This window comes from Crassostrea angulata, chromosome 5, assembly GCF_025612915.1.
Source record: "Crassostrea angulata isolate pt1a10 chromosome 5, ASM2561291v2, whole genome shotgun sequence".
Taxonomy (NCBI): domain Eukaryota; kingdom Metazoa; phylum Mollusca; class Bivalvia; order Ostreida; family Ostreidae; genus Magallana; species Magallana angulata.
Genome location: NC_069115.1, coordinates 55,807,518 through 55,829,150, shown reverse-complemented (window position 1 = coordinate 55,829,150; position 21,633 = coordinate 55,807,518). Strand labels below are relative to the sequence as shown.

The 21,633-nt window shown below is 33.5% G+C and overlaps 1 protein-coding gene across 7 annotated transcripts; it reads left to right on the top strand.

The window, feature by feature from the left end:
• The first annotated feature begins 35 nt into the window (after positions 1 to 35).
• On the top strand, positions 36 to 21,485 carry LOC128183678 (uncharacterized). Of its 7 annotated transcripts, XM_052852790.1 has the most exons (12): positions 36 to 139; positions 1,220 to 1,292; positions 2,275 to 2,311; positions 3,567 to 3,774; positions 4,018 to 4,291; positions 4,669 to 4,774; positions 5,029 to 5,225; positions 5,351 to 5,487; positions 5,703 to 5,846; positions 5,963 to 7,505; positions 7,813 to 8,003; positions 8,102 to 9,096. In XM_052852790.1, exons 2-12 carry the CDS (start codon positions 1,256 to 1,258, stop codon positions 8,573 to 8,575), a joined length of 3,348 nt encoding a protein of 1,115 aa, XP_052708750.1. In that variant the 5' UTR covers positions 36 to 139; positions 1,220 to 1,255; the 3' UTR covers positions 8,576 to 9,096. The 7 variants fall into 7 exon arrangements, with proteins under 7 accessions (XP_052708750.1, XP_052708752.1, XP_052708749.1 ...); XM_052852792.1 differs by lacking the exon at positions 36 to 139 and having other exon boundaries at positions 912 to 1,292; positions 5,351 to 5,454; positions 8,102 to 9,097; XM_052852789.1 differs by lacking the exon at positions 36 to 139 and having other exon boundaries at positions 914 to 1,292.
• Positions 21,486 to 21,633: the final 148 nt, after the last annotated feature.

The window sequence follows — 21,633 nt, the reverse complement described above, 5'->3', positions numbered from 1 at the left end:
CTGTGTGAAAAAATCCCAAAATTTCCACCAGAGCGATGAAATATCCATGGCGCTTTATTACGGTTCGATTCAGTGGGCAGGGTGTTCGTGAGCGAACCTGACCTTGGAGGCCCCTGATGTGTGGTCATGGTTTAGGCAGGTGGGAATTAATATTAGCGCGATAGTGTCGTGACTGTCACCCCAGATAGTACCGTGACTATCAACCCCAGATAAACTGTTTGTCAAAATTCATAAGACCTAACAGAAATCTGTTGATCAAAAACCGTCAAATCTGAAAGTGATGGGAGACTGTCAAAGAAATGATTATTATAGTTCTTATCTTGGAGATTGGTGGGTGTAGGGTAAGTCTAGACGACCCCACCCGAAATTATTTCTATGTGTGGTTTATATTTATTGTCAACTCCTCTAGTACTGATAGAATTTTAGATTTTGCAAAACCTCTCGGCCCCAACTTTCAATTCCCATCATCTGGAGAAACGTACCCTGAATATTACATATCAAAGATAGAATACATCATGCACTCACTAATAAAGAATGCTGATCAAAGACATGGCGTCAGTTTAAGTAAATCTGAGAAGATGACGAAATATACGATGATGAACAAAAGAAGAAAAAAATGAATATTCGGCGTATGAAAATGAAAATTTTAGCCTACTTATTGTGTTGTGAATTTTCAAAGCATTCTAATCCACGACATTCTGTAAAAGATATTATATGATAAGAATATTATATACATATCATGATAGTTACATTTTTCTTGCTCTTAACTTAAAATCAACAACAACAAAATTAATTTACTTCATAAAAGTAAAACGTTAAAATAATTTTACAAACAAATGACATTAGATGTCGTTCTTTATCAAAAGCCTATATCCCCGTCTCTTTTATTCTTAACAGCAAATCGACCACGTTGGAAAAAAAATTCAACCAAAAAGCAAAATCAAAATGACTACTTCATAAATGAAATGAACACAATTCATTGTTTGTGCTTTATTCTTATTATCGGAGTGAGCCTATATGTTCATGTATTATACATACCTTTATGCACCATGTTTCAAATTGTTATCAGCGATGTTTTTATCAGTGTGTTTGCTTTGTATGTTTATATCTGTTTAGTAATTTAAGATTCGAACAATGATGTGTCTATACCCACAGAGAGTCTCGTTGATACTTTTAACACTACGTACAATGTCTGCATTTATTTTCTCATCAAACATAGAGGATTCCGTGGAGATGAGCTAGACAGTTTCCTGCAATGGTGTTTCCGAAAGCATTCAATGCATCTTGTCAAAGTAAGTGCTTCAAATTGTTAGTATACTCAGTTTTGTTGGCTGAGACTGGCCACTTCAAACCTAAGTACACTTACTCATCTATTAGCAAATTCCGTTAAATTGTTTATATTATGTGTGGCACAAAGTTTAACACTCTTACGTTATCAGGACCCGTGCTGTGTTGATAGTAAGTTTTTTTTAAATACAGTAATAATTTATGGTACTTAATTATGGTCAGGTTTTTTGGTTACGTCTCCTAGGTTACGAGTTTCCATTGCAATATCAAAATCTCTGACAAAAGACAACATTAAAAACGTGTTGAACAACATGAGTTATCTTCAGAATGTGAAGGTTAAAACCGACGATCCGTGTTATTCAACAGACAATAGGTTTCGAAGCAATGTCTTATCAACACATTGAACGATTGTGTTCTTTATAAATCTTTTTGGCTTTCGAAAGTAAAATCTTATTACTAAATTCAAAATAAGTTTTAAATTTTGACTCAAAATTTTTACAGGACAAATGCTTTGTTACTAACATTATTGAAGCTAAATAATTTTCTTGGACCACAGTCGGAATCTTCCTGTTACCATGAAGATCAAAGGATATGTAATTTTATCATTATTTAGGGGCTATGTATTGTACGTTAACTACAAGGAAAAAGGCACATTTGAAAAAAGATGGAGGACCCAGGCCCCCTTTCCTGTTTATACACGCGTGCCTTTATTAAACTTTTGAATATATACATTTACTACGCTATTTGTGCACAAACACACAAGGAAATTATCTCTTCATTTAAAACGTTTTCATGGGTGTTAAATTTCATAATCTTGAGCCCCTCGATTTAAATTGAATTCATTTCAAAATGGATTTCTGTAAGAATGGGGATTTTCCGGTAACGCTTGAATAATAAAGACATGTATATGGTGGAAATGCAGACATGAAATAATCAATGCCTGTGCACCGCGCGAAGCTCTACTGAATTATGCGTTTTAAATTTTAGGTGTCTTTGAGAGGAGACGTGGAATTTTTCCGTCCAGGTAAGATATTTTACAGTTCTAGTTGAATCCAAGTAAAGCCCAGATATCAACAAATTTGTATTTTAACAGTCATATTATGCATATTTGGTTCACCAAGTTCTCAAACAATTTAGGTCACACACACGCTATGGGGGACTGATATCAACCGTATTTTCAACTTCCCATGTCAGTAGATTTTAATGAACATGTCAAAAACTAAACATTAGTACACTTGACACTAGTCTTTGGATGGACCAATAAGACGACGCATTGCCTATTTTACCGACTTTAAAAATCTAAAATGACCTATTTCATCTGTAATTTTATTCAAAATACAAAGAAAAAAAATGTAGCTCTAAAATAAAAAAGCAGTCAAGGACAACTGTTATAAACGGAAGTTAAAAAACATGATTCATCTTGTTTTGGTTCAATATGCTTTTAAACCATTTCGCGATAAGTTCGAAATACGGTGCAGGAAAGGAAAAACAGCACATGCTTACAGGTTCAAATTCATAGCAGACGATACTTCCTTTTTATGTATGACAACTCTGCAATGCATTTCTTCTGCGAGTTCAACGTCGAAAGCCAAAATCACAAACATTTGTGGTTATGCAGGTAGCTAGTATTGCAAAATCGATATGCATACTAGTATAGCCCGCCTCATAGCCCTTGAAAACATTTTGCTCTGTCTCTGAATCATTTAATCAACCCATAAACTGTTATTAAAATACCCGGTACCTATATAATCATTGCTGTCTATCAGAACGTTTTACAGAAGGAACAACTTAGTATTTCTCCAGATATATGAAGGTAACAATGGTACATGTACAACTACTTGGAAGTCTGGGAGTCTATGCAAGTCGATGGAGTCTGTGCTCTCCATGTAAATTCACTTTTGATCGATCAAGAATTTACTTCACGCAAAGTCAACACAAAAAGTCATCATATCCAAAAACGATGTAATAATTATCTATAATTGCTACTTAAATCAATGCTGATATTTAGTTAAGCAATACGATTGAAGGCAGTTTTATAAAGTGAAACAAATGCGTTACTCGTACGCGAACGGGTCGTTTTACTCGATTGCGTTGTCATGCATCTGGTTTGCTTGATAACTACTGTATGAATAACAATCGATTTTTTAAAAAAGAGGAAAAATATAATTGATATAGATATGTATATCAATCACAACCAACTGTACGGAAGAGAACACCCGCAAATATTATCCTGATATAGTTTTTGCTACAAAAGAAAAATGGAATATATCATATTTCAGCCCATGGATAGTTTACTATGTACCTCTCAAGAGACAAACATCTAAAATGACGTCATCAGGAACAAGCGTGGGTTTTAGGAGGACCCAGATCGATCCTTGGGACATAATTCGATTGGCCCTGATCGAATTGATTGACTCCGATATGGAGATCCGCCGTGAAGTTTTTACGCTGTCCGAGTCCAAGATTTCCGTACCTGATGAAATGAAGGTGACCATTGTAATCCATTGTCATATTGCTTAGATATAATTCATATTTGCTTGTTTAATGGATAACTTTCATTAGCGTAACATGTGTATCTTGATTTTCGCCCTGTATTTTATGAAATTTTCATAATATTTCAAGATGTCTTAATCTTATAACATTAATAAATTCAATCAGTGTCTTTACTTATAGCAAAAGCTATTATCATTGTAAATTTTGCAGTCATTGTAACTAAGATTGATTTTACAGAATGGTACGGGTTTCTTCAGGGCCTTGGAAGATTATTTCAAACAAAAGAGAGACGACATTGTAGAATATTTAAACCACTTGGCCAGTGAAATAAAACTTCACGTTGATGAAGGTTCGACTTCTGTGACATCTATTCTGGAGGAGTACAGAAGGCAGTGCAACGAGAACGATCTAAGACTTATTGAACTGGGAATAAGACAGACCTGTAGCCTGGTGGGGAGGGACCATGAGCTAGAAAACGTCATCGAGAGTTTACAAAGCGTAGAGTACAAAGGTTATTGATTGATTGGTTATGTTCTGTTTATTTCTTTGTAATATTTGGACATTAAATAATCAATATGGCTTCAGGTTAAAACCTGATTTATTCGCTGTAATTTTATTGGAGTGTATTTCTTACACTATTTCAAATACCAGGGATATTATTTTAAAAATTATCCACTAACTATATTTGAATTCCTCTGAGTTTTACACTTAGAATATTCCATTCTGAAAAATGTTGTTGTTTTGTAATTATTTTGTTGTAAACAGCTACAGTATTACGTTGCATTTGAGAGAAAAAGAGACACACCGACTGGTTTCCCATACTTTATCATGTAACACGATTGACCTGCAAGCTAAGGTTGTTCTAATTATGACAATTGTTTTAAATAGGTGTGTGGATCTGTGGAGTGGGAGGAATGGGGAAAACCAGTCTAGCTTTCGAAGTCTGTAGGAGACTGTTTGGAGAAAAGTGGAGAATTTTCAATGTGGAATTGAGGTATTTTTATTACGTATATCTATCTGGTTGGTGGAGAGAGAATGAGGGCAACGATTCATATTATGTATTTTTTTGTACTTTACCAAGTATAACAAGCAACTGAATTTGCTCTTCAAGATTTCTTATAATACTTTGATTTTATTTTTAAAACAAAAGTTAACGATTCAATAGTTTTCAAGGTTAAAAAGATATAACCATCTCCTTCCTGTAAAATTAATCACTCACTCCAGTTCCTCATCATGATTTCTTTCCAGGGAGCAAAAGTACGTAAGAGATCTCGTCAGAACCGCACTTAATATTATTGACGTTTCATTGTTGACGTCATCAGGTGACGGTTTTTCAGGCAAAATCCTGGAATCGCAAGCAACCGAAAGAGAAGAGGACTTATTTGTTGACTACAAAGAGGAGTCTTGGAAGCAACTCCTGGTTCAGAAATGCTGTGAATACTCAGGTAAATAGGTCAATCATATACTTCCAATAAAGTATGTTACTTTCCTGATAATTTTTATTTCACATTAAGTATCTATGTCACTTTATACAACATCTTCATTAAAATTTGATCACAAATCGTTGTAGATCAAAATCAAGTGCTACTATTGGACAACGTCGATGAAATTTTAGCCAGTGATGAGACGTCTTTTTATGCCCTTCTCAAACGCATCTTGGAAAGACGGATGGAGGTGGAGAATTGTCCTGACCATGCCAATGGAATGGTATACTATTTTGACATCTGAATTTATTTGGAAGAAAAAAACCCAAAATTTTCTTTTTTTACTTAAATATATGTATTCTATTTTTTTGAGTATTTTAAATCATTTATTTATACATGAATTACATTGGTTTTGTAAGCATTTGAACAAATAATAAAAGAACCTTTGGTAAATCATTAAACATTGAATATTAAATTGTTCATGTTATCACACTTTAGTATAGGTTTTTGATCACCAGTAGATCACGATTTGATCATACCAGACTAGATGGTTCCTTTCAAGAAATCCAGTTACGAGAATTAACGGAAAAGCAGGCGATTATATTTCTCGAGGAAAAGTCAAAGTTACACAATGTACAACTTGTAAGTATATAGTCCTTTCTACAATCTGTATGCAACATATTTTGATAATGTAAAGTCTGAGAATCTAATTCTTTGTGACATTATATGTCGAATTGTTTGTCTTCTTTTCCTTTCAGCCCGAGAACGAAATGAAGAAAGTTACCTCCCTTTGTGGATGTTGCCCTTTAGCAATGCTTTCTGTCCTTGGTGCATTACAAGACATCAGACCACGTGACCTCATTATGTCTCTCCAAACGAACGACAACTCCGTGGTTCACGTTCAGAGCGATGTGCTGGGTGTTGAGTTGTGTCTTCGACAGTCGTTTTCTCTCCTAAATGAACGATACAAAATCACTTTAATGCAGTTGTCCGTGTTCCGAACAACAAATTTCTCTATAGAGGCGGCCACCCATATTTGTGGAAAGAATGGGCATTCTGGAAAAGCAAACATGCAGTTAGAAATGCTGTTGCTAAAAAAGCGTCATTTTATAGAGACGCCCATCGGAAGATTTTCGGAAAATGGGCAAGCACAGCCCCCCTTATCAGAGACTTATTATGTTCATCCTCTTGTTTATCAGTTTTTAAGAAATCACCAGAGTGTGTTCGAAAACTATGTGAATGATGCAAGGTCAAGATTTGTCGAGTACATCGATAGAGTCTTATCCAAAACAAAAGACGATTCTATGTCTAATTTGATGAAAGTTATGGAGAAATATGAACCTCACATTCAATTGTTTTATGATTATGTAACACACATGCCCTCCATTAGACCATCGTTTGAGGGAGACGTTCCCAGTATTGTGAGTGTAATGAATAGAGAAAGGTTGACAGACTTGCTTTTGGACGATGCCTCTAAACACAAATATATTATCCAGATGATATCTGAATCGAAGACTGAAAATAAGGTCTTAGAAACAGTGTATTATCAAACGTTTTTGGCGAAATTTTATGTTGACAGGGATAAAATAGACATGTGTATGGATCTTTTAGAAGAAATCGAGGATATCGTAAAAAGTAATAAAAATCTTTCTAACGAAGCTTCTCACATCAAACGTAAACAGAAATCTAAAGATCATATTGCGGCACTTATTCTCAGTAAATTTTGGACAGAGAAAGCAAGATTTCTGAATGCAAATGAGAATTATAGTGAAGCTATTAAGAGTCTCGAATATTCACTGATGGCTATAAAGAAAAGAACTAAGGAATGTTGGTCATCTATAGCGAAAAACAACAATTTGGCAGGAGTAATTTCATTCAAATATAAACAATACTACGAAGCAGAACTTTTTTACAGAAAAGCTCTCGAAATTTTAATTTCTCACGATGAGTCAACGGACAAAGATGTATACTTAACCAATATTGGCACAGCAATGTTCATGAAGACATACAAAAACATGTCACGTGATACTATTTTAGAGGACGTTGAGCGACACTACACTATGGCTTTGAATTTGGAGACCACTCAAAGACATAACAAAGCAAGAATTCTGTCTTTGCGGGGAAAATTTTATTTGAGCATAAACAAGTTGGATGAATCAGAAAAAGATTTTCGAGAAAGTCTTCAAATATGGAAAACCCTTGTTCAATCACCGAATATAAATTTGATATCTGCCTACCATTATTTGAGTACACTATTTATAGGAAAATCTACATTTTTGATAAAGAACAATCAAGTAAATGGTATGACTCTTGTGTCTTTATTCTTTAATTTTCTTTCTCGTTGAAGTTATTTTGATATACATAATAACGTGGGGTTTTTGCCCTTAGTTTTTATTCTTTAATTTTCTTTCTCGTTGAAGTTATTTTGATATACATAATAACGTGGGGTTTTTGCCCTTAGTTTTTAGCAAGTTTTTAGCAAGTTACAATTCGCGTTTGCATTTATTTGTTAAAGCAGTAAATTTCTATGAATCTTTCGCTTATTAAATTTGCTCATTTAAAACGATGTCGACATTGACACTGTTTAAAGTATACGGTAACTTTACAGAAGCAGTGGTGTACCTGGGAGAAGCCAATGCTAACTACAAGGAAATTCTACAACAAATCAGAAAGGGAGGTCTGAATAACTGGCAGCGAAATAAGGTCTTGTATGGCCATATCAAACAAAATCACAAGAGGGTTTTACGTCGACTTAACAGAGAGAAAGAAGATATCGACGAAGTGATGAACTTTTACCTTGTAAGATTAATTTTATTTCCTATTTGTGTTATCTCTGGTTACAGATTGATACGATTTAAATAAATATGACATAATATATAATGCTTATTTTTCAATAGAATTTTGAAGCTGGAAAGTTTGATTACAACATTACTAGAAAAGAATTCACGGATGCAGAAAGTGTATCCTCTGACAGTATTCAGACTGAGAAAGAAAGCATGGATTCAGACAGTTTGGATTCATCATCTCTCCTATCGACTTCCAGCTCCCTCCGTGTAACGTCTGAGGACGAAGAACTGAAAAATAAACTAGTCACAAAAACCCCGGACACAAATGATTCTTTAGAAAAAAGTTGTCCAGTTGAGAATTCATGTAGAAATCAAATTGACAGCGGGTTAGGGGGCTCAGTCAATAGCCCCTCTTTTTCGGCCGAGTCCGATTTTAAAGAGAAGTTTTGGACCTCAGAATCCAGCTCTGTTGAAGAGGAAGTGTTTTCACAAAACGATACAAGGACAAATTGCGAACAGATGAAAAGGAAACCTTCAGACAAATCAAAGACTTGTATGCGTAAAAGACAAAAGATAATAGTATGACTATATCATGATACTCCATTTCTATATAATAAAACCATTTCTTTGTCATGTGTAGCTTTATGTCTATACTACTATATTAAAGTAATAGATTCGAATTTTTGGGCTTCAATACCGATAAATCGGAAGAGTACTGCCTTTTGTTTTATATATTTTAAACATCATTGGTACTTGAAGATTACCAATTTGTTTTTATATTTTTTTTCAATTAAGCTTCGCTCATTAATATAATCAGTGAAAATTTCTCAAAAAATCACGGAAATCATCTGGATTATTTTTGATTTTACAATCTAGCGTGTGCGCAATAAATTCACGCTAACGGGATCTTTAGTTTATGTTTCCACAATATCATATTTGCATTAATAATCTCAGAAAGAGAATACAAATACGTGTAATTTTTCATTGGAAATTTAATTGCTATATATCCTGTTCTTATATATTTATGATTTTTATGAAAGAAATTATAAATTAACAAATATACATATCTACTTAGTACTTACTTTTGTCTTCGTGATGGCAAAAAAAAATATTTGATTTCATGCATAAAATTCACAATATATTTCTTAGGAGAGTGACGATATAATAAATAGAAAGTTTATCGTTAAAATAATAGAAATATATTTATGTCCTACGGACGCGGTTTTACGATAGAATGCGTTCCTTGTATTGTCTCTGTAGCAAAGAAATTACGTGTACGTTGTTGAAAAAGTGTTGAATTTTTACATTATATGGATTAAATTTTTAGATGAGAGGTATTTACAGTCAGTCTCAAAATGGTTTATTATGATTAATTTGACTGTTATTTTCAATGTAACTTCATTAATTTTCTCTAAAATCGTATCGGGGCGATTCTGCAATTTTCTGTTACATTACGGGAATATGGGAGGCATTCTAACCGTCCATGGTGAGGGCCTTTCCTAAGACACAGATTAGATCTATTCTAACTGTAGTGAAATTAATAGCATTGCTTTGTTATGTAAATGTCAACAATACGGTGTGCCGATGTATCTTTTGCGTAAATGTCCGATATGCAAAGTCAACCCGTGCACGCACGGGTCAAAGTCTAGTGATATTTAATTTATTTAGATCCTCGAGATCTTAGTTCCAATATGCCACACATGGCAGGTGCCCTAGCCAAGGTGTTGCTAGAATGTCTCCTCCTCTACATGGGGAATAGCCTGTGTCCCAGTCTGTATAAAAAGAGCAGACAGAAAGACAGCTTGCAGATGACTCTTTTTATTTAGACATATCATTTTAATATGACATTTTAACAATAAATTTTAATACATGTATCAATTACAATAAAGTTTATCAACATTATAAGCATCACAAAAATCTCTGAAAATAAAATATTATTTGAACCCACTGAATCCATTAACTGTACTTCTGAGAATGCGCGCAAGTGTTATAATTTGCCCTACCTGTATTAAAAGAATAGACAGAAAGACAGCTTTCAGATGACTACTGGAGAGCTGTGTTTCATGCACCCCATCGCTTAATTACACATATCTCCTTGAACATAAATGGACATACGCTATCTATATAACGCATGTACTTTAACAAATTTCAATAGAATTTCCATAATGATTACTACATAAGTCCTCAACGGTTTTATCTAGTTGTTATTTTCTGGGATTGCACCAATGAACGAATTATTTGTGAAATTCAAGAACGAATAAACAGACTTGCTTTTTTTGAATAATGGTCCATTTCATTCTTTAATATTTCTAACCGGGTTTTCCGACGGAAAAATCAGGTTATAAGGATGGTGAAAATGGCGGGCGGGCGGCTGCAAAAAGGATACCCTCATTGTACCAATAACTCCTCCTACAGTTTTCAAGATAGGGAGTTGTTCTTTTGCAGATCAATTGTACATATATCAGAGGTGTGCATATTGTTAGGATTTTGACTTCTTATAATCAATGAAAACAATACCAGCTTCTGAACATAGTCATTTTTTGGCAAAATATAACATTAAGGGTATCCTTATTGTTCGGATCACTCCTACTACAGTTTTCAAGATAGGGAGTTGTTCTTTTGCAGAGCAATTGTACATATATCATAGATGTGCATATTGCTAGGATTTTAATTTCTGATAATTTATGAAAAAAATACTAGCTTTTGAACTTCGTCACTTTTTGGCAAAATATTGCATATAGGGTACTCCATTTCACTGGATACGGTAGGTAATGTTTATCAATTCAGGGTTGACATGGATTATGTATACAGTTCACATAAAAGAAAACCTGGTTTGTACTTGTTAAAATTTTAATCGACATATTAGTTATTCATATTATAAGAAACACAATCGATGAATTTCTCAAGATACCTTGCCTCTTTGAACCTTGTAAAGAGAGATATAATCCCGTGCAGAGAAAATTTTAACTGCGAGTAATTTATACCTACTAGTCTTTTTTATTAACTGTGTCTCAAGACGGGATTGTATGATAAATGAACATGTATCATTTTAAAATATTTTCTCTTAGAACCTGTGTTTGTAATTCATGATTTTCAATGTACGTATGTTCTCACAAATCTTAATATCTTACTATTTCTCTGATTATGAATATTGTAACAATATTCATCACGTTAAATATAGACATACAATCTTTGATCTCTTAAAAATTGAAATAAAATCATCGCAATTTCCATTTTTTATATCAAGTTTCAATAACACTTGTCGAAAACAAATTCAAGTTTGAATATAAATGAACAGGTTTACGCAATCAAACTTAACCAGTTATTTTTGGGAGTTGATTTAAATCAACTCTCCTATGCAGTTACTCAGACAAACTGAAAGTGAAACAGTGTTTGGACACCTTAGTCAGCACAAATCAAGACCGCTGACACCACTTAGTTCTTGAAAATAATAGATAAATTCAATGTAGTGTATTCTGAAGCATTGTTTTTCAAGGAAACTTATTTATAAATACCTTGAAAATAGTCAGATTTTGAATGGTACGAACAATTTAAATGTATATTTTTTGTAGTCGTATGTATTCCTACGCCAGAGTTTAATATAGTCTCGTTCAACTCGACGCTCGGCTGTCTACGTAAATCCTTGTCGGAGATTTACGGTGTCAGCCGAGCGTTTGGTTGAACGAGACTAGAATTCAATATTGCTTGGATCCATACAATTTTCGAGAAATATTTCTATTACTGATACATAGTTTGATTGGATTAAATTTATCTTTAAGTATTATTTAACATGATGATATTTGGGGTTTCTCGACATTCTTGTCAAAAGGTCCAAAAATTCACATTATAAAAATGTGCATAATTCAAATTAGAAACTACAGGTACTTGTCATGCAAAATAACATATCATTGATTTTAAAATAAATAAACATCGACAAAATCAACTCCCGTCAGTTCTTCAGTACTTTAATTTAAAGATAAAACCATGTATATCTGGGTCCAAAGATTTGCTCGATGATACTGGTTTCTTATTGTCTTTATGCGCACATGCGTAAACCCCCATTATATTAAAATTAAACTAGATACAATCTCCAACTTACTGGTCATCACATGAAAAGTACGTCAATATGGTAGATGATTGTCTTCCCGATGTTACAATTCTTGTTACAGTTCTCGTCAGTACCAGTTAAAACTGTTTGAACTACACTGAAAATCCATCCTGTGACTTAGATACATGAAGTAGTACATGATGACTGCATTCTTATATTTTGAACAGTAAATAAATGTCTTATTTGATAAATGTCTATTGATACTGCAATAGCAGTAATATTAGCAACAACTGACACCGGTATGAAATAGTAAAACGGGGTGCTAACAGCAAACACAAATACAGCATTGCCATTATTTTCTTATCTCCGTTGATTCACATTCATTTTGGATTTTTTTTCAGATGTAAAAGAAAGTACAAAATGGAAGTTATGCCAACATTGACACGAATGGCACATCAGCCTTTGCAGCTGTGGTCAAAAATTCGAAGCGACCTTAACGAGATTTTATACACAGATGACGCCATTAAACAGGAATTTTTCGTTTTATCCGAATCAAAATTAGGACACAATGTCAAGGTCAGACGATTTGTTTAACTTTTTAGTATGTGTACTAATATCAATATACTTTTTAATATATAATGAAGGAATTACTTTTTAAAATCAATGACAATGATATAATGTTGTCAAGATTAAAGAAAATAACTGTTTTCAAAATATGTGTATTAGTATTTTTTAAAAAAAATGAAATATCTACAAATTAAAAAAAATATATTATTGGGAAAATACACCTTTATGACATTGAAAAGGTTATTGAATCCTTTTAAAATCTATTTCCTGCATTTTGTTTTATTGATTTAAGTTTGAAATAAATCAAAGAAGTTTAGCCTTTAACAAATTTATATCATAGGTTTATTGTCTGTAAAATATAAAGTCTAGTTTATATATCCACAAAAGTTTATTCCTCAACAGACAGGAGAAGAGTTTTTCGAGGCTTTGGACAACAATTTTAGCGAGCATTGTGACGTCGTTGAATTCGTCATCAACCTTACTGAGGAAATCCGGCTTCATGTCGATGACGGTGCAACAAAGATGGCCGACACGTTACGTCAATACTTGCAGAGTCTGAAAGATTATGACAAAGAGCTAACTTCAAAGGGGCTAGGACAGAAATGTTTTGTAGGACGACAACACGAGCTTGATCTTATTCTTCGTACTATCAAATATGACGAATGCGTGAAAGGTACATACTTAAAATTGTTTTTAAAATTCATTGGTACCAAAATAAAGATTTATAAATAATGTATTGCTTTTCATTAATGTGACTGATAACGGAGGTATCAAAATGTACTGTAATATTTATAATGATCCAAAAAGCTATACATTAGTGACCAAATTAAAAACAAGCAAAAGTAAGAAGTAATCATCACTAAAATCGTATTCAGAGCCGTATAATTACTGTATACAGGGAAATATTCGCCCCCGTTTTATTTTTGTTCTTTGCGCCCTCGTTGACAGCGGGCGAATTTAAGACTGGGTGAATTTTGATGTTCCAAGTTATTTATTTAATACATAAGCGAGTCTGGGAGAATTTAAGACGAGGCAAAACCGTTTGCAAGTGTAGACGGGCGAAAATAACAAGGGGCGAAATTAACTCTGTATACAGTAATATAAACATTACTTTGCAAATCCAAAGTTTTGCTTGAATTATCAGGCTAGAAAAAGACAGACAAAAAATTAAATTACATGGAAAGGTTGCAGAGGTCAGGTGTATGATATTTAGTACATGTAACTATACATACATCTTTTAAGTCATTTTATTGATTCCTTGAAAATTATATGACTTTTTTTTATACAAGAAAAGTACTTAATTAATTCAATAAATCATTTGATTCCACACTCAGCGCAGTTTAAAAATGTGCAATAGCTCCTCTGTTTTGTATTTTAAAATTGCAATGCTCCCAAAGATTGTTAGATAGCTATAAGTGCACCGTGTTTTGTGTTTTAGTGCCACAACAAAGAAATGTCTTTTGTAATTTTTCATTTGCTTTTAAGGTCAAGATCTAATTACCATTATAAGCCTGCAGATGTTTGAAATTAGAGATTTTGAATTTTAAATAACGCTTTAAATCAAAAGCTTGGTTTTATAAGGTATACCCAGGCTTAATTTTAAGATAAACACGATGCAAAGCTATAAATTCAACTGTCATTTCAATGATGGATGAAGGAAACTAGCAAAAAACATCCTTATTCTTTATCTGTTTTTGAAGAAGAAAATATATCCAAAATGCGTACATTTTCTCTAAACAAGGGGCATAGAATGTTCTTGACCTCTTCTATTTAATGATTTTAGATTAAGCATAGGTATCATTATGAAGTTTTTTAGGATTTTGAATCGATTGTCAAAAACATTCTTTATAAACCCCTTTTAGTCTTAAATTTTGGATAAAAAATATATTAACGAGGCCGCGTCTAACTTGTTCTGCCCTAGATTTTTTAGTAAATTTTTTTTACATGAATTTCTACTGATATAATAAATTTTTGGAGATAAAAAATAAGACATTTACCACACCGTTTGTTTAAGGGGTCATCTCAAAGTTTGTTAATTTTTAACATAGGAACTTATGGGATTTTGCTTGAAATGTATCAATTTTGCACATTTTATCAAACTTCTGCCCTAGGGATTTCTTTTTCTGTTCTACATATTAAATTTATTGCTAAAAGGCATTGAATGGTCAAATAAAAAACACCTTTTACATCCCGGTTTGTTCCAGGGGTCTTATCAAAGTTGTTTTTTGTATACCGAATTTCCCAGATTTGACAGATAATGGCTATTTTTTATTTGACAAAGGCGGAAATGGTGATCTTTATAGTATCATTAAAACATGCAGACATATTTAAGTAATAAATACATATATAACATCACATATTAAGGGTCAATAATATAAAATACATGGTAACTGTCTTGAAATATATGAATTAAGCTATATTTAGGCGAGTTAAGAAAACGTCACAGAGGGCTAGGCTTGCTGAACCCTCTTCACGTATTCGAACCAAGCCCAAATATAGCTTATACTTCGAGACATTTATGTTTATTCCACAATATAATATCAATTTTACGCATCAAACGAACTATTTTCATCTTTCGCTGATTATCTGATTATCTGCAGTTGAAACTATCACGCCATGGCGTCAACCAAGCAAAAAGATGACGTCACAATACTAATGAAACGCTGCGCGAAAGCGTGCGTACTCGTTTTGTACTCGGCCTCGTTAAATCAATTTTAAAGTCATAATGGATAGGAACTAAAAAGACACTACAAAATCATTGACTCAATCTTGACATCAAGTGACAGTGAATAAGCCATTAGGAGAGTCCATTTGTCGAAGCTTTGTCAAGCTCATACTTGTCTGGTATAAAAATAATGATCAAATAACCTTTAAAAAAGTGTTTTATTTAGCGATGTTTACGTTTTAAACAGGAATACTTATCCACGGTATGGGCGGGATGGGAAAAACCAGTTTAGCTGTGGAAGGCTGTCGTCGACTGTACATTGAGGACAAATGGAACGTCTGCAAGATAGATTTAAGGTACTAAGAATGTTGACCAAATGCTAATCGTTTTGTGGCTTTATGATCAACATCAGCATTGCTATTTTTACCTTTCAAGGGAGTATTCGGCACTGAGGGATTTAATTTGCAATACTCTAACTAAACTTGGAGAAAAGTTGTCGGTTTCATCAACCGATCAGAACGCAGACGACCCATCGGGAGAAAACCAGAAGTACTTGAAGGAATTGCTGATTCGAAGATGCTGTGACCAGACGACAAGTACGAAGTAGTCATTAATAGTATATCTCCCCATCTCTCTCTCTCTCTCTCTCTCGCTCTCTCTCTCTCTCTCTCTCGCGCTCTCTCTCTCTCTCTCTCTCTCTCTCTCTCTCTCTCTCTCTCTCTCTCTCTCTCTCTCTCTGTGCGTAAGCTTTAATATGTATATAATTTTTTTTAGATACTGTCTTTTTCTTTGACAATATTGACGACATATTGGAAAAGGACAGAAATCAGTTTATGTTGTTTACTCAGCAATTATTAGAAAAATTGCCAAGTTTTTGTGCGAATGATGACTCTCAGTCTAAGGTAAATTTCTTTTTTCAAATATATCAGTATTAATCTTTTTTGCAACAAAGTGATCCGTTATAGGGATAAATTGGATAAATTCGGAATAAAATGTATTTTTCTTTTTCCGGTATTTATAAAATTTCAATGAAAAACCCAGTACGTTACAAGAACAGTGAAAAGGTTTAACATTTCCAGTATATTTTTATCACAGTGTGTTAACTTTATTTACAAATCGTATGCCAGTAATAATGCTAAGTGTGGTAATCCCACCCTAATGCCTATATTATAAATAAAAAAATATATCAATATATACATTTCGTTTGACTTTTTTTTCAGATTCGCGTTCTTTTTACAGCCAGAAAGACACTTTTGGATAACAGTTTAGCAGTAAAAATCATCGGTACTTCGATTCTAGAAGTTGAAATCGTTGGATTGGAAGAAAAAGCGGCTATTGATCTGTTTAATACAACATCTGCTATGAAGGTAGGAGAGATCAACATTTTATGATTTATGAAATCCTAGATTTAAAAAAAAAATAATGGTGTTCAGATAGCCTTGTATAAATAAAGCTAACAGGTGCGTGGGTTTTTATCCCACAATCATAAAACATATTGCCTCTTTATTTAAACCGTGCAATATATCTTTTCTTAACATTTCTTTTCATTGTATATTAAAATAAATGATTGTGAAAACACAAGACATTAATCAATGAATATTACACTTGTTTTCCATTTGTTATTCTAACCATGGACACTTTCTTGCAGTCGGACCCAGAAACTGTTAAGAAGATTCTTTCGTTTTGTGGAAATTGTCCTCTTGCCATTTTGTCGCTGTGTAATAGCATAAGAAACTCTAATATCACACCAGACAAACTACTTCTCACTTTTCAAATGACCCAGAATGAAACCAGTGCTTTCGACACCTTTGGAGTTGAGGCTTGCTTGAAGCAATCCTATGAACGGTTGGATGAGAATCTTCAGCAATATTTGGTTATGTTGTTCGTTTTCCGGACAGCAAAGTTTGATATTGATGCAGCATCTGCAATAAGGGGGAACAACAAAAAATGGGGGAAAGCGAACACCTGCCTTGATTTGGTACATCTCAAAAGTCGACACTTCGTTGAGATGGCATTTGAGGATTTTTCGTCAGGACGCTCGAAGTTTTATTGTCTTCATCCCCTTGTTGTCCAGTTTCTTTTCAAGAAATCACAAAGTGAAGAACGAAGTAATGCCCTCCTTGATACGGCTATGAATCGCTTTATCGAATATTTTGACGGGATAGTTTCAAGTATCGCCCTAGATTTTCACGCACATCCAGTTGAATCCCAGAAAAACCTATTGGAAAACAAAATTCATATTCAAAACTTCTTTAAATATATCATAAAATCAGAGGGAAATTTGAAACACGCCTGTGTGAATTTGCCCAAAGTTGTAGGGGAATTTCGTAAAGATGAACTTTGCTCGTTTGTTTTGAATGACCATGAGCGAAACGAGTATTACGATCAAAACATCAATTTTGCAAAATTAAATGAATTTGTTTTAGACGAAATATATTGGAAAACGGCAAAGGCAAGGCTTTATTTTGATATAGATAGATCTGACGAATGTGATAGTCTACTAAGCGAGATTGAAAACATCATTAAAAGCAAGTCAATTCCATCAGAGGGACAAGTTCATGCTGTATTAGGAATGTTTTACTGGATGAAAGGAAGACTTTTGAATGCAAACAATTGCTGTAAAGATTCGTTGCAGTGTATGGAAAAATCGTTATCATATTATCAAAAAGAACCAGAACTCTGCAAGACAGAATTAGCAAATATATACAATTCCATTGGTGTGATTTACTATAAACAAAAGGAATTTGAGAGATCAGAGGAATATCATAAAAAGGCAGTTGAAGTGGAAAATCAAGTTTCTCAGAACGAGAAAGACGCTATAGGTATTAATCTTCAAGTATATTATACTAACATCGCAACTGCTCTTTTTGCACAATGGCAAAAGCATGCTGGATCAAGTGTGTCAGAAGAACTAAACCGCCATTTCATAACAGAAGCTGAGGATTATTATACTCTAGCAATAAACCATGATCCAAAGCCTTCTGAAGACAGAGCCAAAAAATTGACAAATAGAGGGAAGCTGTACCTTGTCAGAAAAAAATTCGATGCTGCTGAACAAGACCTTTTGGAAAGCCTTCAGATCAGAGAAAGCATTCTGGTGCCTCCAAATGTAAACCTTACACTTGCCTATCACAATATTGGCCATTTATTTATTCAGAAAGGGCAAGTTCCTGGTACTGGTGAGTATTCAAATGAATCGGACAAATATATTACTACAACAATTTTCGTATAAATGCCGTTTTATCATGTGTATGATTGGTGTACATTTCACTTATGTGGAGTCACAAACACTAAATTAAATTGAGTTGATTTAGGATGGATTCTGTAAATGTTGGACATTTTACACATATTCAATTTCCTAAATAAGATGGGTGCCACTTTAAAAAATCAATAACAATCTGTCACTGACAGGAAATATTTCCGAGAGTTAGAACAAGGAGGGGGGGGGTTCTGTTATGGATATGATGAAAGAATCATACGGTACTTTTAGTGTCCGATATTGTAAGGTAGATGAATCGCCAATCAATCAAACTTAAGAAATCACGATTGTCGTAAACGTTTACATGCTGGAATTCTTTAAAGATGTTAATGTTGTTTAATCAATAAAAGGTTCGGAAGACAATATAATTCAATTATGCGTTGTTTGGCCCGAACAGGGACCTTTTACCTAAAGCAGGAGCAGGGGCATCTTGATCTGCTCGCGTTTTATAAGATTAGATAGAGTAAATCTACCTAGGAGTTTTCCTATTCACATTGATGTAACACTTTTTAAAACAGTAGTTTTCATTAATTGCATCATTTTGTTACAATACATTGTCTATCATTCAAGATATTCAAACAAGACAATTCGATCATTGTATTATTCAGACGCCAAGACCGTGGCCGACTGTTTTGCCAAAGCAGCAAATTATTATGATGAGGCAAAATTTCAAATAGAGAGAGGTGGATTGGCAGTGACGGACCCAGCGTATAAAACTATTGTAAAAAACCACAAACTTGCTCTAAAGGTATTAATGGATGAGCGAAGATCGGAACAAGTAAAGCAATTCTACCAGGTTAGTCTTATGCAGAAATGAAACATTTTGTTACTTTTTCTCCCCCCCCCCCCCCCCCCTCAAAAAAAGAACGTGAAATAAGAAATTCCATTCCACCGAATCGAACGCTTTTTCAAAATCTAAAGAAAAAAAGAATACCATCATTTGCATGTTCCCTGCAATATTCATAAATATCTAAGACAACTCTAGCATTTATTCCAATAAATCGCCCTTTGATGTATGCAGATTGCTCTTGGCTAATTAATTTATCAATAACTTTTTTTAATCGTCTTGCAAATATGAAGGCAATAATTTTATAATCTGTATTTGTTAAACTTAACGGTCTATAGTTTTTTAAATCGGTTTTATCTCCTTTCATGAATAAAAGGGTAATAGGGGATAGGCGTTGTGAAAAGGACATTTCCTGATTATCAAATACGGATAATAAAACTTCATAAAATAAGGGACCAATATGACTCCAAAAACATTTATAGAACTCGCGTGGTATTCCATCTAAACCTGGAGAATTGTTATTTTTCATGTTAAAAACCGCTTCTTTACATTCGTCTATTGATTGAAATGTATCAAGATTTTGTTTTTTCATTTTCATCTAGTGTTGGGCTATGTATATCATGTAAATAGTTTGATATGCTATTGTCTTCGATTGGCGTACTTTTATAAAGTTTTTCATAAACATTACACATTGTGTTCAAGATTTCAGAGTTGGAAGAAAACGTCACATTATCATTATTTATTTCATATATTGTAAATATATATATTGACAGATAGTTCATATTCTATGTCCCGAAGAAAATTTAAAGGCCTATTCATTATGCACATTTTTATTCCTTTTTAGGACTTTGAAGCGGGGAAATATTCTAAGAAGATTAAAAAGTGCAGAAGCATAGATAAAACCATGACAAAAAGTGAACGTCTAGCTTCGACAGGTAAAAGCTTTGAGGGAAAGTCCGACTCCGAATCTGACAAATCTGAGTCGGAAGATGAATCGAGCTCTGACAGTTTGTCTGACCAATCTTCATCCGAGGACATCACTGGAGATGAGGAATGTTACAATTACGGGGACGACGATTTTATCAGTGATGACGGTGGACTTTCAGATGAAACTTCGCCTCAAAATGCTATTGAAGAATCTCAAGTATCAAAGGAGACGCGTATGTCCGCTCCTGATCTCAACGATGGTCCCTGTAATAAACGTCGAGCACTCCCTCGACCGGAGAGGGAAACATTAGACAGTGGGATCGACAGTTTGACTTCTGTCCCTAGTGAAGGATCATTCACCGATACTGATGACATATTGAGCAGTAAGAGGAAACGACTTGTTTCGATGGCTTCGGGTGGGTCTCTAGAAGACAATGTCTTCACTAACTGTGATAAATGAGAAGTCACATGTTGATGGATGATACTCTGTATCATTCAAACATTCGAATAAGTGGTAGGCGACCGGGTAATTTTAAGCATGTTAAATCTCAAAAGCGTATAAGTTTACACTGGCGATAGCAATAGAATATACAATTGCCAATATTTTGTATTGTTTGTTTAATATGATATTTTCTTGTATATATATTTTTCTTGACGGCAGCATGTTCATGCATAGATGAGAATTATTTTTTGTATTTTGCTCTTGCTTTTATTAATCAATGATATTTTATTTTAGAAAATATATAATATTTTTGTAGGTGTTTAGATTGTCAACTTATGATATTATACTTATGCATTGATCTCTCAACTTGAAATATCAAACATCATTAATGTATATAATGCAATTTTGAAAAGGAAATATTGTAACATTTTATACTTGTTTTGCAAAGAGTGGAAAGGGATGTCTCGAAATCAAAACAAATTGCTTTAATTTAAACTTTCGTACATAATGTTGATTCGCACATTAACCATATGCAATAGCTAATTAAACTAAAGTCTGTTCAAAGCTATACTTTCCACCACTATTTCTCAATATTTCGCTATTCATAAATAGATACACTTTTCACTACTATTTCTCAATATTTCGCTATTCATAAATAGATTTAAGTCTATACTATATTTATTCATAAGAATATCTGATTAGATAATTAATGTCAGATTTTTTCATTTTTAATCCCAGTAAGAAATGTATTTTCAAATTTGATCGTGATGAAAACTCTGGATCTAAACATGCAACATATGGCAGCAAACAACATATGCATTATATGGTATATGTTTTATTTTTTTGTGTGAGGTTTGTCAATAAAGTACTTTTTTCAAAATTTCTTAGATTTTTTTTTTCAAAATTAAACTCAATAACATGAAGAAAGTCTAGATCTTCTCTAAAGAA